We start from the raw sequence: 17,446 nt of genomic DNA, 5'->3' as shown, positions 1-17,446 counted from the left end.
AAGGTCCCCCTGGGTCCCAGTGAACACTTAATGCCAAATATGTGCTTAAATTCAAACAGACACCCTGTGCCAACTCCGTGCTTAATCATGCATGTATACCTCTAGCATAAATGAATAACTCGTGTCAACCGAATGATTGGATAGCTGTAAGAAAACCAGAAACATAACAAACCACAATCTTTAAAATGCCTGCATCATACTGTGATCCGTGTACTGAAAACGTAAACCAATCACCACACATACTTTTTTCTCCAGTTGAAACCTTTCACTACAATCCTTGTCCGTCTGCTTCAATGTACGCTGTGATACTTCCTTGCTCTGTCAATATCACAAGATAAATTATGGTGTTTATCACTCATTTGTAGCCAATTTGTACTGCTCTAAAATATCCAGTATGACGAACATTTTACCTTCTCTCTGCCTCTACAATTCAAAAAACCGCTACCCTCGGCGTGCAAGCCATCGGTTCAGTCATCCGAGTTCTCAGGTAACGTAAAACGCGTCCAAAGTGAAAAACATGTCCGTCCTTCCTTTTTTCAAAACCTCAAAGTCACCAACATAAAAAACGGACTCTGTGTTTACCTTATCTCTATACTACGGTTGTGTATTTTTCTGTTCCAAGATGGCGTCAGAATATTCAGCGTTACAATCTTTATCAACTAATAGTGTACATCACAGTTAAACGAACATCACTCCTTCTATGTATATCACTGCTGTTTGATGCGTCAACCTACTTAAACACCCTATTTGAGAGCAAACATAAAATCATACATTATGAACATTTATAGTATACTTTTAATTTCAAATTCCACCTCAATAACTTATTTAATTTAAAAGGCCATTTTAATAAAATTTCTACCGAAGATGCAACTGCGTATTTACTTAAGTCTAGTGTCAAATATTAAAGCTAACAAAAAAAGGCTGGTAAACCCTTAACCAATGATCTGAAGATTCCGAAAGACTCAATTTTAACGGAAGACAATCACCCTCCAGCTGGTAACTCTGAAAACTTGGAGGAATTGAAATCCTTAATGAAAAGGATACCTTCCTCAATCTGACCAATTGTGATCTCATTTTTCAAATTGCTTCTCAGGAGTTAAGTCGGGAATTCTGAGCTCATTGGTAGCTCTGCACTAGTCAAAGTCATCTTCTTGTTTAACCTGAGCACACTCCCCGACGAGTCCACAGAACTAATGGAACACCTTCACTTCAAAATACTGGCAAGCCCCACCGCCGCCCTCCGAGGAACCCTCATCTACCGACCTCCTGGCCAACTCCATCACGGACATTATCTCCTCGCAGGCCATCGCATCCGCCAACTACACCCTGCTGGGAGACCTCAACTTCCACCTCAACAATCAACTGGACCCCAACACCACATGCCTCCTGGACAACCTCCACAACATTGGACTCCGCCAGATCGTAAACGAGCCCACGCAGGACACACCCTCAACCCCCTCTTCACTACAGTAAACTCCATCACCTTCAGCCACACCACCGAACTCCCATGGACCGACCATCGTTGCGTCCACTTAACCTTCAGAACACCCACCACCATCCACAGACACCAGCACCTGCTTCCACAAAAAAACTGGACCAAAATCACCGACGACCAGCTAACCACCTCACTCAACAACTCCACTCCAACCATCGCGGAAAACGACGACCCCAACACCGCAGTCCAAACCCTGCATAAATGGATCTCGGACAGCACCAACACCATAGCCCCCTCAAAAAAAACAACAATACCTGTGCCAAAAAAGCCAGATGGTTTACCATCGAACTTCGAAAGTCCAGGCGCACATGCGGCCGCCTCGAAAAGGCCTGGAGAAACACCAAATTCACAGAAGCCACAACAACTTCAGAGCCGCCACCAACGCCCACCATCAACTCATCAGAGAAACGAGAAAAACAGCGATTGAAAACAAAATCTCCACCCACGCACACAACAGCAAGGAACTCTTCAGCATCATCAAGGAGTTCGCCCAACCCACCAGCGAGTCTACCGACATCCCTCCCTCACAAGACCTCTGCGACAAACTCAGCACCTTTTTCCACTACTAAATCAAAAGCATCTACGACAACTTTGACGAAGACAACCAACACACTGAACCCTCACCAACCACCCCGACACCCGGAAACCAGCGATTAATGACTGGACAGCCCTCACCACCGAAGACACACTGAAGACAATGAAGTCAATCCACTCAGGTGCCCCCACGGATCCCTTCCCCCACCACATCTTCTACAGAGCCGCCGACACCATTGTACCCATGCTCCGCAACACGATCAACCGCTCCCTGGCGACCGCCTCATTCCCCGACGACTGGAAACACGCCGAAGTCAACCCCCTCCTAAAGGAACCCTCAGCGGACCCCACCGACCTCAAAAACTACAGACCCATCTCCCTGCTCCCGTTCCTAGCGAAAGTAATCGAGAAAGCCATCAACAGCCAACTCGCCACATTCATTAAAGAACACAACATCCTCGACTCCTCCCAATCCGGCTTCAGAAAAAGGAAACCGCCCTCCTCGCCGCAACAAACGACATCCGCACCCTACTGGACAAAGGAGAAACAGTAGCCCTCATCCTCCTCGACCTATCAGCGGCGTTCAACACAGTCTCCCACCGCACCCTAATACGCAGACTCTACGACACAGGAATCCAGGACAAGGCCCTCGACTGGATCTGCTCCTTCCTCTCCGGCAGGATGCAGCGGGTCAGACTCCCCCCTTTCCACTCAGACCCTACACCTACCACCTGCGGAGTCCCACAGGGCTTCTCCCTCAGTCCGACGCTCTTCAACGTCTACATGGCTCCACTTGCCCCCATCGTCAGAAGCTACGGACTCAACATCGTGTCATACGCAGACAACACCCAGCTCATCCTCTCCCTATCCAACGAGCCCAACACCGCCAGACGCAACTTTTGAGAAGGCATGGAAGCCGCCGCCAAATGGATGAAAAACAGCTGCCTACAACTAAACACCAACAAAACAGAAGTACTCATCATGGGCCCAAACCCCGACGCCCGGAGCGACACCTGGTGGCCCACCGCCCTCGGAAACCCGCCAACCCCCACAGACCACGCACGCAACCTGGGAATCATCCTGGACTCCAAGCTCAAAATGGACCGCCAGATCAACTTTGTCTCATCTTCCTGCTTCCACACACTCCGCCTCCTCGTAAAACCTTCAAATGGATCCCCCTCGAACACCGAAAGACTTTCACTCCCGCCCTAGTCACAAGCAGACTCGACTACGGCAACGCACTCTACGCCGGAATAAACAAAAACCTCATACGCAAGCTACAGAACATCCAGAACGCCGCCGCAAGACTGGTCCTCAACCTGCCAAAACACTGCCACATCTCCCAGCACCTGCGCACACTCCACTGGCTCCCCGTCGAGGCAAGAATCACCTTTAAGATGCTCACCCACGCACACAAGGCCCTCCATGGCAACGGACCAGCATACCTGAACAGCCAACTCAAATTCCACGCACCCCATAGGACCCTACGATCAGCCCAGCTCTCCTACGCCGTGGTCCCCCACACCAGAAAGACCAGATCGGGAGGCCGCTCCTTCTCCTTCCTTGCGGCCAAAGCATGGAACTCCCTTCCGCCCCACCTCAGACAGACAACATCGCTCCCCATCTTCGCAAGAAACCTCAAAACCTGGCTCTTCGACAGACCCCCTCCTTGATGGAAAGGAACCTGCATCCCCCCACCCCTAGCACCTTGAGACCCTTACGGATGAGTAGTCGCGCTTTAACAAACTCCTGATTGATTGATTGGTTTAAGTGGCAGCACTGTGTAAAAGAAGTGTGCAGCGGTCTACTTCTCCCGTGCACCTCTAGATGACTCTGTATTTTGCTGTGCATCCTAGCAGAGGATGTCCTTGTCCACGTCGTCTGATTCTGAAGAACATGCATGAGTTCTTCTTGCAGAAATTAATCACAGACACCATTTGGACTAACAAAATGGGCCATTTGTATTTTATGAGAATGTCTTAGGGAAGCCTCAACAAACATAATTGAGAACTATTCATGGAATAGACAGAACCTTTGGAAATTACCCTTTGATCTTCAGGACCATAACATGCAGCTTAATTGATCAAGTACTGGATAAGGGCTCCATGACATTTCATTGTGTTTTCCAGTGATTGAGCTGGCTGAGTTCACTAGAGGTAGACAAAGTCCTGGAAAGAAGGTGAACAGATGGGGTAACTATGTTATTTAGCCCAATGGAAATCCCGCTTTAAAACTCCTTACTGGATGAATTCCTTGTGAATTATAAAATAGCAGCTTATAAGAAAGTATTTTTTGCTCCCCAGCACGCAAGGAGGGCCAGGTTGAGGCTTGAGTTGTGAGGAAATATAAATTCTGGTCAAGTTGTGTTCCCTAGCGTGTACCCCACCGTCCCCATGTACGAGTTAAAGTGCATGTAACTTCCCTCCTGTACCAGCTATGAAGACGCAAATACATTTGCGTCCAACGTCAACATGTCCTCTTTCAGACCCACCCTGAATGGGTTGGATAGCCCGTTCCTAAGTATACTATGCCAACGTCTTTCTGTAGTGTACTCTACATGTTTTTCAGCTCTGGCAAAGTAGGCCCAGAATATCTGCCATCGAGCCTTTTTCTCCCTTCTGACTCTGGGAGCCTCAGGCCAGGCTGCCCAGGCTGCCCCCGTACCCGTGAACTCTGCCTTACTTCTAGCGCGGCCCAGCGCGTTCAGCTCAGCCTGCTGCCTGCCAAGATTGACTATAACCTTCGAGTTATCTGTTCCGCTCCTCGAAAATACATTCCTGCCTGCTAGCTTCAGTAAACATACCCCTCAGCTACAGGGCCAAAGGGCCGACCTGTCTCCGTGCAAGTAATTCATAGTTTCTGTTGCCATGCTCCCATGGAAGGCCCATGCCCCACGCTTCTCATACAGACACTCAGGCGCTTATACACGCACTCACAGTCAGTATAGAATAGCTTCTGCCCTAGAGACCTTTCTGCCCAGATAGCTCAGTTCCTAAACACCAGATATCAGATATGATAGAAGCACAAGTTGATCTGACATGCCAGACTTCTGTCTCTTTCCGTCAGTGCAAATGTCAAGCCCCCTGCACCCTCCAGTTTCACGTCCATCACACGTCATGCAGCTGCGCGCGCATCCAAGCTTCCGATTTCTGCTGACATTGCAACATTTCTGTTTAGTGCCACCCCTTTTGTGACACCTATCTGTGACGTTTCCAGCACACGCCTAGTCCACGCCTTCTGATTACGTACTAGTAACACGTGGCTACTGTTATCTTGTCTTCTCTCAGCTGTTACGCCTACTGTACTGTTTTCCATGTCATGAATTAAGTATATAAGCTATGTACTGTCAATAAAATGTAGCGCGTGCTCTCTCTATCCCTTCTTCCTCCACCCCTGTGGTGGGAAGAATATGATATCCTGGTCTAGACCATTCCTTTTTAAGGAATAAAACCCCTAAGAACTCTAACACCACGGACTCTGTTTTCTTTCTTTCTGATTGAGTTATTATTGATTAAGTACTTACCTGCATAGAAATTACGACGGTAAATTATATATTTACATCAGTTGGACCGGGGAGTGCAGATCTTCACTGCTTAGGCAATTTAATGAAACAACTACAGCTACACTCTATTTTCACAGACATACTTTCCTCTTGGCACACACAGCTGCACTTGGCCACCGCTTACTGAAGATTGAAGTCACAAACCGGTGTAATCCAACCATTCCCCTTTAACGTGGAAAAAACTATTCCAAAAAACCCTGAATGCCTTGTACATCAAGGGGAACCCCCAACCATACTTCAAATGTTCCCTCAATCACATACTCACAATAAAATTACTTACATGAGGCTGTTAGCCCTTCCAATTTATGACTATAACTTGGGCTCGGAGGAATGGGTGGCTAATGTGTAGGCTTTGTAATTATTGGCATTAGTCTGCGGTGCTTCTGCTGTGATGGTGTCCCTACCTTGCTAACGACTGCCGCTGCCTTCTGCTACCAGTTTATCTGGATAAGTTTCTCAGACACTGAAGGGAAGCATCTGATTTGTGCTTCAGCAGCAATTCCGTTCATGTTCTAAAAAGGGCTGGGAAGTTTATTAATATTATTCTACCCATACTGCACACAACCCAGCTCAGGGTGGTTAAACTTGATCTCCTTATAGAGCCTAATATTGCACTTTTAGAGATTTTGAGAGTTGCTGAAGTAATCCAGAATTCTTTCTTATACTGCCACTGCACAAATGGTCAGGTATCGACATCTGAAGAAATTTTGGGATATCCTGCTATTGCCTTTTGCACGCCAGACTTTCTTTATGAAGTCAAATTGCTTATCTTGACATACTTGCCATTAACTAGAAATGCTGCTTTGGAATTCACACTTTTCTTGCATTGTTTGCTTTTATAATGTGTTTTAAAATGTTAGTTTCTGTTTTAATTAAGTATCAGCTGGATGTCATTATGTTATGGTTTTAATTAACTGTATAATAAACTAGTCTAGACTTGTCTAAACTCGTTACTGCTGTTGTCAATACCTCAGCACAATAGTGCTGCATTCTATTCCATACCAGAATCTATCCCATTCACCCTAGAAAGATACACCTTCATAAGTTTCATTGGCAAAGCCAATCAATCTTGCTTTGGGAATGGCTGATATTGCTAGTTGTTTTTGCATATGGTTAGAGTGTTGTCCAACAGAAATTGGAAAAATAACTACAGGTGCATACCTTGGGGTGATAACTTGTATTCTTCCAACATAGCCAAGACATTGTATCTTGGTGTAACCTGGCAGTCACCTTGTAACAGTGCTCCTATAAAATATACAGTGTAACTTTCCAAGATAAAAGTTAAATAAACGAAATGGGGAGTCCATTTTAGAATGCTAAAACATGCATTTTCTATACTTATTGCTATACTGTTCTAACACGGCAGTCATGTTGTGTCCACAAGCAACTTAATGACCATCTTAAAAAAAAAATCCAAGATGACTTTGACAATCTCGGTGCAGTTCTATAAGAATGAGTGATGGCAATGGCAACAGTGCCCGCAGTAGTCTATGAGGTGGGGTTATGGAAAGAAAGGCAGGGGAGAGCGAGACCAAGAGCCTGATTACAATTACAGACAGCTGATCGGTGTTGGTCCCACCTCCATCGTGATACTATTTTCTGTCTGCCAAATCTGGATGGCAGGTGGATGGGTGGCAGTCGGAGAGACCCACCACCATGGTGAAGTAAGGCCTACAAGGAGCCTGGTTGGTCCATCGGAGATGAAGTAATACCCATAATGGTGGCAGTGCCTGCCAGGCACCACTGTAGGTATTACAATGTTCCTTTCCGCTGGCCTGTCATGGCAGTAAACCCGGCATGAAAAGGGAGGCGGAAAGGGATATTGGGGGCCCATTGGGGGCCAGCCTTCTCCCCTGGGCCTCCGACATGGTCCCAGGTGGCACCCATAGTGCCCCCCTACATATCCCTGCACCCTGTGGCAGGTACCACATGGTGCCTGCCACGTAGTGCAGGGATATGTGTAATATAAAATATAGACATTGCGACTGTCGTGGTGGCAGTAGCATCCTAATTTGGATTGTGAGACCACCGACTTGCAGTGGGCGATCCCGTTTACGAATGGATGGCGGTCAGACTTACGTCAGGATGACAGGATGGGTAGCTGTCGGAGAGACCCACCACCACGGATCTGATGGAGGTGAAGTAATACCTACAATGGTGGTGGTGCCTGCAAGGCACCATTGTAGGTATTACAATTTTCCTTTCAGCCGGCCCTTTCATGTTGGTAAACCAGCTACAAAAAGGCAGGTGGAAAGAGACATTGGGAGCCTGTAGCAGGCCCCCCTACCTCCATGGGCCTCCGGCAAGGGCCCTGGGTCTACATAGCTCTACACCATGTGGCAGGCACCGTTTCTGAATAGATAGTGGTCGGACATAAGACCGACCACCATCCTAGTGAGGCTCCAATTTACAACAATCCAGTGTGTGGTGAACGATGGGGGAGAGAGCAATATGGACATAGGAAAGGAGGCCAAGAGTGACTGAGCAGGGTGGGATCATTGTTTATCACTGACAATGCAATTCAAATCAAACTCATTCCTATTCAATTAGGAACAGTCTACCTAACTGCCAGACAACAGCACAAACAACCTCAGTTCAATTTTAGCCAACTTATTTCCTCAACATTTTGTACCTTTGCTCTGTTTATTTTCCTTATTTCACATGTTTACATTAAACTCGACCTTCATTTTCAAGGATGTCATAAAAGAGTTGCCCAAACACACAAATCTTTGGGATGTTCACTCAACAAGTACATGTTTCCTACCTGAGGATACCTGTAGATTCTTACGAGCTGGGCAATTGAGAAGGATGTTGTAGATGATAGGTCTCCAATAAAGCCAACCAGTTTGCCATCACTCTGACAACTGTAGTTTGGGACTGGATACTCCCTCATTGACAATATGTTAAATGTGGCTTGAAGAGCTTTCATCACACTAGTGCAAGAATCATAAATCTGATAACCCAGAGTAAAGTTTGCTAAGAGATTAGGGTTGCTGTTGATCTCTTCTATGGCATAGATTAAGGAAAGCAGGTGTCGAAGATGGCGGAAGGATGGTCTGAAAGATAAACAGCAAATTTAACCCATGAATCATGAAGTTCATATTTTAGCAGTTAGACTAATTACATTAATACTACCAGTTCACACCAATGTTAAAAGTGCCGTAAGAGTGGAGGGCTCACAAATGATCTAAAATATGGTATCTCCCCAGAATGTGTTGTGAGAAATGAGTACCTACTGAAAACCAAGAATCCACATTAAAAAGTGCACAGAAAAATAGATAATGGTAATTGAATGTAGCCTAAATATACACAAATGTGATACTTCAGGTGCTATGAGAATTGATAATATACTATGTGAAAGTATCATTCTCCATGGGTGTCTCCTACTATCCAATTTTCAAAGAAAAGCCATGTTGTTCTGTTGGGTTAGAATAGTGTAAATAGTTTTGACAAACTTTGTCTTCCTGATAGCTGAAGTCACCAGTGTCTAGACTCTATATGTGATGTATGTCCTAGAAGTGATAATGTGAAAGTGTTTGTAACATGTTTTTTGTACAACTCTCTAGCTGTCATGATGTGAGGGGAGCTAGAAAGAGGAGGTTTAACTTAATATTCTCCCCATTGAAGACATAGGCTGCAGGCACAAACTGACTGACTGATCATGGACAACCACAGCTTGCTATTCTACAAAGGGAGACCTGCACACCTTCCTCACCTCATAAAAAAAACTAGAATTAAGTAGCCAAATTGCTGGCTGTGTGTGTGCCTGAGGTAAACTGCAGTGCAAGTTATCACCTGACAGGCAGTAAGGTCTGCAGGTGGGCCAAAAGATGAAAAGTTCGGGAAGCACCCCTAAATATGTAAATGAAGGCATGCCAAGCCATACCGTTTGTAGATTTCTCAGTTCTGGTTTCACCTCCAGCCATGAGGAGTCAGTGAACTACAGCTTGCTAGTGAGCAGTGGTCCGACAAGTAGATTGGCACTGCTGTCTGTTTTCTGTTTCTGAACAGTAGCAAATGAGGTTGGACAAAGCTCTGTAGGAGGCAACACATTCCTCACTTCAGGAAGGCAAAATGAGCAGTCTAAATTCTGCATCTGCCGAGGGAACTGGCTGTCAAGGCCACATTTAGTGACTTTGAGGCTGACATGAAATGTTCTAGGATGGCATCTTTGAGCTGCAGTCAGTCATAAGACATCAATCTTGCTTGATTGTGGTGTGAACAGAGTTCTTATTGTGTCAAGCACTACAAGAACTAAGAAGAGCTGACCTCCAATGCGAGATGTGTCTATATCCCCTTTGTAGGCTCTGGTACTGTACTGGAGAGGCAATATATTGATGGGTAATTCTGGGTGGCAAATTTCTTAAATCTGTGAGTTACTCCCTTTTATTCCTCAGCTGACCTCTTCTTTCTATCCTGTCCCTCGCTGAGTATGACTGAGTGGAATGTACAAATGTATCTTTATATCGGCTGTGTGAGTTAACTGCAGCTTCTGGAATGTATAACCACTGGAAGATGGCTTGTGAGAGAATCTAGTTTGCATAATATATATACCCTGTGTTTCAAATAACCAACCCAATGGATGTAGGAATAAACCAATCCAAATTGTCATTTGATTTGTGTTCTTTTTGCTGCTGCCTATTAATTTTAGGATCTAAAAAGCCTTGTAGGTATATAACTGTTGTTTACGTTTGTATGTTGCATTTATATTTACTTTGCAGTATACATTAAATAGATGAAAGTATGTTTGCAGTTTTAATTTTTATGTATCTGCATTTTGAATAGTGTTTTTGTCTCAGCATAGTAAGACTGTGGGGCTTATTCACAAACTGCATTGTGTAGTACATTAGTCATAATATAAAATGCAATCCACAAACAGGAGGGTACATTTCCACCTCTCTTTTCTTTTCTAAGGAGAGATCCTCACACATGTATGTTTACTAATTAATAGTTACTATAGGAAGGCTCAGGGAGAATGACAGGACTCATGTAATACTTAATAGTAAAATGAAGATATAGAAGGAGGAGTTTAGAGAGGGATAAGAGAGTTCGGTCAGGGACATGCACTCCCTCACAAATATTAAACACATTAATTTTCAAAAACTGCACTTCTAAGGTTACTACAGCCAACAGGGGACCCAGACCATAAGCAAATTACTCAAGTGGAGAACTGGAGTGCGTCTAGTGACACATGTGGCCAACCACTGGCCATCCACTGATACAGCAACACCTTCCCTTAGAAAATCATGGAGTTAGGAACTTAAAATAAAACCAGATAGGAAATAATGTTAAAATAAATAAAATTATTTAAATGTGCTAACTATATATATATATATATATATATATATATATATATATATATATGTATATATATATATATATATATATATATATATATATATATATATATATATATATATATATATATATTACCTACTGGCGGTCGCCAGTAGGTAGTTATAGTTAGGATTTTTTTCAATGCAAAATCTCAAAATTCTATTGTGAATAACTTTGGCGTCGGTTGACGAATCTGCTTGAAAATGTCCTCAAATTAGCCTCGTCGAGCTCCGGTCCTTCCCTGTAAGTTTGGCGGGGATTCATGAAGTGGGGGTCGAGATAAAAGGGGGGTCCCAAAACGTGTTTTCCCCATGTTAATTTCCATAGGGCGGTCAAACTCACTTTTAGCCCAAACGGCTGAATGGATTTCCACCAAACTTGGCAAAATTGTAGGGACTGGTACCCCGATGTGCCTTTGCTATGTGTCAAGATATATGCTCCAGTGGTTTTTACAAAAATTAACTTTGAAAAAATATATATTGGGCTACATTGGGCTATATATATGTTAGAGCCCAAATGTAGCCCAATGTAGTCCAAGGTAGCCCAATGTAGCCCAAAGATGGCCACCAGAGACTTAAAATATACTGTGCAACTTTTTATGTTACATAGTAATTTTGCTCATAGTTACTTCCTATCTCCCACTATATTATCTCCAATGTGTATTTAACATCTATTTATCATCTCCTGCCTCCATGTTGTTTATGCTTTCCTGACAGACTATGGTATGAATTCCATATACCACAATAACTTCTGTAACAACATGCAAGATATCTACAAAGGAGACGGGTTTTAGTAGTGAAAATGAATGCTTGTAAATAGGATCTGTGCTCGGTTCATAAAATATTATTAAAAAACGATTTTAGGGCAAATTAATGGCTTTCAGTAGTGAAAATGAATGCTTGTACATAGGACCTGTGTTCTGTTCCTAAAATGATAATTGAAAAACGATTTTAGTGCAAATCAGTGGGTTTCAGTAGTGAAAATTGACAGATTCTTTAACATTCACATGACCCGACGCGCTTCAGCTACGCGCCCCGGGGCGCGCCCGCAGTCGTGCTCCGGGGCGCGCCAGGGGGTGCGTAGCGTAAGCGTGCCAGGACGTTGCGCGATCGTTTGCGCTCGCGTGCTTCCGGGTGCGCTTACGCTGTGCATCATATGACGCATCACGCATCTACGCGACACGTCACAATGTTGTTTTCGTTCGCGGGAATAGCGCTACCGGGACGCTCACCGGTGCTTGCCCCGGGAGTGCCCAGGGTCAAAAAAGAAAAAAAATTTAACATAATTATACAATATAAAATTTGTTTTAAAATTGTTTACTTTCTATACCTATAAAGATTTGCTATTAAAAAACCATTGAAATTCACTGAAAAAACCATAGGTTTCACACCAGTTATAGTTAGGAATTAGCATTAAAAAAACCTATTAAATTCACTGAAAAAACCATAGGTTTCACACCAGTTACAGTTAGCTCAAAGTTTTATTCGCATAAAACCATTGAAATTCCCTCGTTATAGTTAGTTGCACTATAACTTGCGCGTGCAATGCACTGCTGATGACATCACATATTACATCACTCATGACATGGTCAGTGACATCACTCATGACATCACTGATGACACCATCCTTTTGACAGAGTGACAGACCTCCTTTCACTGTAATGTAACCCTTGAAACAAATATTGAAAAATAGAAACTAAAATTTTCAAAACAATGTAGATACCCATACCAGTTACAACAACCAAATCAATAATTCCAGCATCTATATACACATCCACTCATTCACCAACAGTTCTATATAGTCACTCATACATATACTCACTCATGATATGTAGTGATACACCTATACATCCTGTTACACACCGACAGTCACCCAAAAGTTACTCACACACAAACTCACACATACAAATAAACTATTGAACATCTATTTATTTGCATATACAGCTATACACACACTACCATCTTACTTCTAAGGAAACTTACACATACTTACTCTCTTAAACAATCACTTATAGAAACAAATACTAATTTAAACAGGAACTCTTACAATCCCTCACTCTCACATGTACTCACTTATATACGTCAATATTCACATATACTAGATTAAAACATATATAGCTATTGATAAAGACACTAGTGAGACAGTCATTCACTCACTAACATATACACACTAATCCACCCATACAGTCCTGCACATATGCTGTCTTCAAAACACATACAAACACAGAACCAGTCACTCATGCATCTATGTGCTAAGTAATACCCCCACCAAACCATATAGACACTCATACTGATATTAAAAAAAAATCTAATAACCCATATACATACACATGTAGCTACTCACCAATCCATGCAGCCACTTATATACAAAGTGAAACACTAAAACAAATATTTAAATATTTAAATATTACTCACTATTATTTATTTTTCAGAAAGACACACATTCACTGGAAGGTGTCATCAGTGATGTCATGAGTGATGTCACTGACCATGTCATGAGTGATGTAATATGTGACGTCATCAGCAGTGCATTGCACGCGCAAGTTATAGTAAGTCCAACTAACTATAACGTGGGAATTTCAATGGTTCAATGGTTTTATGCGAGTAAAACTTCCAGCTAACTATATCTGGTGTGAGACCTATGGTTTTTTCAGTGAATATATATATATATTCACTGAAAAAACCATAGGTTATAGACCATATATAGTTAGGAATTCGCATTTACAAAACCTTATTTTACTCACACAAAACCATTGAAATTCCATATATAGTTAGTTTCACTAACTATATATCGCGCACCCGCAATCCACTGCTGATGATGTCACATATTACATCATTCATGACATGGTCAGTGACATCACTGATGACATCACTGATGACATCTCAAATGACATCACTGATGACATCTCAAATGACATCACTGATGACACAACTGATGACATCTCATTTGACAATACTGATCACATCACTGATGATATCATTCATGTGATAATACGATGAACCTCTTCAGACTCTAATATAACCTTAGATACAATCAGTGTAAACAGACACTCACAGACTGTCACTCATCCATGGAGTTACTCACACACCTAGTCAGTCATGCAAAGAATCAATCACACCTCAATTTCCTCAACTATACAGTTATACAAACTTTACTTATTCAAACATATACTAACACATATTTACTCTCTTATACAATCCCTGATACAAGTTCACAATGATCCATACAGCCACTCACACATTCACTGGCTCTTATGCACAGTTATTTATGTATGTCAACTCTCACATGTACTGTGTTTTACATATGTACTTACTTTGACATGTAGCACTGAGATATCCATTCACCCACCAATACACTCATGCACACAGTCAACTGCCCATATAGCTGTTTCCACATGCACTTTTGAAACCATACATCTAGTGAATCAACTGCTCACGCATCTATGCACAGAGTCATACACCTCCCAGCCACCCACACACACACTCAGTCTCCCATACAAATACTTGGGCAACCAATCAATAACCCATATAGTTACTCATATAGCTACTTATCAACACATGCAACAGTTTACAGAACAACAGACATAATGATGCACACATTAAGACAGTTTAGTCACTAACCCATGCACTCAGTGAGACACATTTAATCACTCACTCATACAGTCAGTCATGCACCTACTAAATCCTTCATCCAGACACTTATACATCCACTCATTCTTCAATATGTAAGACATATTTTAACTTTACAGAAACATTCAGTCACTGGATGTTGTCATCAGTGATGTCATCAGTGATGTCATTTGTGATGTCAAATTGGTGGTTGGTGACACCTAGCGTAGGTGTCAACTCCCTGAGCACAACCTATAGGAAACACGTGGTGTTTCTATGTGTTGTAATCCAAGTTGTCAATAAAGTTGAACCAAAATTGTAGTTGCTTGTCTCATATTTAATTCACAATGAATTTCATCAATTTCCATGAAGTACCAAAGTATATATACATCCAAAATCAACGTTTGGTGATAGTATCCCAATGCATTTCGGACACATGGTCCTTCGTCATGGGAATCCTAAACAAAATAAAATAAAGCAATCTAAGTATAATTCACTCGGTAGCAAGTCTCTTGTCAGTTGAATAAAGTTCTAACGGTTATGCATGTAGGTTAACCAAGGTAAAATTGAGGAGTACAACATTGAATCAGAGAGTGGACAAACCAAAGAAGAAGACGACCTAATCATCAACATATCCTCATACACCCTCACAAAACAAGAAGCCAAGGTACTTCAGAAAGGCACGTCATTTATCCCTACCAGCCACACCAACGAATTGGAGCTGGAAGTCAGCCTATTCAAATTCATGCGTAATTTACGTTTAAGGCATTTCTTTGAGAACATCTCTCCTCCACAGAATAAAGAACAGGAAGACCAGTTGAGAGGACTACGGGCCAGAAGCACATACATGGCCCCAACAAGCCACAAATCCTTTGATATTTTTGAAAGCTTAGTAAAGACTGAAATCAACAACATCAACTTTACCAAGAAACAGAAACACTTGAACTTAACCAAAAAAGAATACTCGCTGCTCACCAACTTAGCGAACAAAGTGGAAATCACATACCAAACCGCTGACAAAGGGGGTGCACTGGTCCTCATGGACACTACATTCTACAAAGAGCAGGTCCGAGAACACCTTTCGGATAAGAGCACTTACAATCTAATTCATGCCAACCCTACCAACAGCTACAAAGAGGTGTTGCTGAATATCTTAACCATGGCAGAAGAGAATGGAACTATCGAACCCAAAACCAAAAGATTCTTGACACCAGACAGTCCAAGGACACCTAGCATGTACATGCTACCTAAAGTACATAAGAGCATCATCCGGCCTCCTTTTAGACCGATTGTATCTACACGGGGAAGCATCCATGAAAACACGGGTAAATTCATAGACAGGTATCTTCAGCCTCTAATTCAGCAATCCCGCACATACATCAAGGACACAACCCACTTCTTACAGATTCTCAATGAGATTAGGTTTGGAGAAAATGAGATTATCTGGTTGTGTTCAATAGATGTTAAATCTTTGTACACGAGCATTCCCCATGACTTGGGCATGGAAGCAATTGAGAACATCTTGGTGCACTCTGATCTTTCACAAGATTTACAAATCTTTCTAATGCAATTGACACACTTTACCCTTTATCAGAGCTATTTTTCTTGGGATGATCAATTCTACGCGCAGCTGTCCGGGACTTCCATGGGCAATTGTGCGGCACCAGTCTATGCCAATGCTTTCATGATATACTTTGAGAACAACCATATCCTGAACCAGACACCTTGGATCGAGCATGCCATGGCATTCCTGCGCTATATAGACGACATCTTCGTCTTATGGCGAGGAGATCATGTTTCGTTACACAAAGCAGTAACTGACCTCAACCTTATCAATGACCGCATTCAATTTACATCTGAAATGAGTCAACAATCAATCACTTTCTTGGATGTTAGAGTGACCAGATCCAAAGATCATTTAGAAACTGATCTTTATAGAAAGACAACTGACAAAAACAACATGTTGCATTACAGTTCTTTTCACCAAAAACCATTGAAAAATCATTTGCCATTCTCGCAACTATTACGTGTCAAACGTATCACCTCTGATACCATCAAATATGAGGAACAAGCCACCGAAATGTTAGAACGCTTCTCCAAGAGAGGATATCCACAAGCCATTTTGGCTCAGGCTAAAGAACGTTGTGATAACATCACACGGGAGGAAACACTAATCACCAAACAGAAGGACAGCAAAAAAAGACCGGTGGTCGTATCGAAATACTCAGCGTCCTCAAGGGCCTATAAGAATGCCATTTTGAAACATTGGCCTATTATTTGTGGAGAACAGGATTTTAACGGAATTTTCAGTGAACAACCTCTGTTTGCTTATAAAAGAGGCAATAACCTGAAGGAAATCATAAAGAAACCCAAACCTATGACAGTGATCAAATACAAAGGCAACCAACCATGTCTTAACTGTCAAAATTGCAACAACATGATTAAAGGCCCGGTGATGAAACATCCGATGAAAGGAACTGATATCAAATTGAAATTGAACGCTACCTGTGATACTGAGAACGTTATATATATTGTTAAATGTCCGTGTGGACTAATATACACTGGAAAGACCACACGCAAGCTGAAACAGAGAATCAATGAACATAAGAGCAATATAAGGACAGTTAACATGAAATCTAATTTGGCTGCACATTTCAAGGACAGCAGACACAACATCAGTCAGCTGAGGTTTGCTGCAGTGGAGGTGGTAAACAAGCGAGACGACAGAGACAATAATAACTTTCTATTACAGCGTGAGAATCATTGGATTCAATTCCTCCAATCAATGAAACCTTCTGGTCTCAATGATCGGATGGAATTCCAATGCTACCTTTGAGCATATCTTTCCACCTTTGTATGTACTGGGTAATGACATGTACTCATTTTCCACTATAATGTTGGCACACCATT

At 42.5% G+C, this 17,446-nt stretch overlaps 1 protein-coding gene across 1 annotated transcript in view; it reads right to left on the bottom strand.

Annotated features, from left to right (window-relative positions):
* LOC147725854 (extracellular calcium-sensing receptor-like) overlaps nt 1-17,446 on the bottom strand; it is a 366,326-nt gene that overhangs the window by 133,515 nt on the left and 215,365 nt on the right. The window contains exon 2 of the mRNA XM_086963376.1: nt 8,356-8,647. Coding sequence (XP_086819502.1) covers nt 8,356-8,647 — 292 coding nt within the window. The remainder of the gene's footprint in view (nt 1-8,355; nt 8,648-17,446) is intronic.

This window comes from Lissotriton vulgaris, chromosome 3_1 (genome assembly GCF_964263255.1).
Source record: "Lissotriton vulgaris chromosome 3_1, aLisVul1.2, whole genome shotgun sequence".
Taxonomy (NCBI): domain Eukaryota; kingdom Metazoa; phylum Chordata; class Amphibia; order Caudata; family Salamandridae; genus Lissotriton; species Lissotriton vulgaris.
The sequence above is the reverse complement of the archived record's forward strand: the minus strand, read 5'-3'. Positions and strand labels throughout refer to the sequence as shown.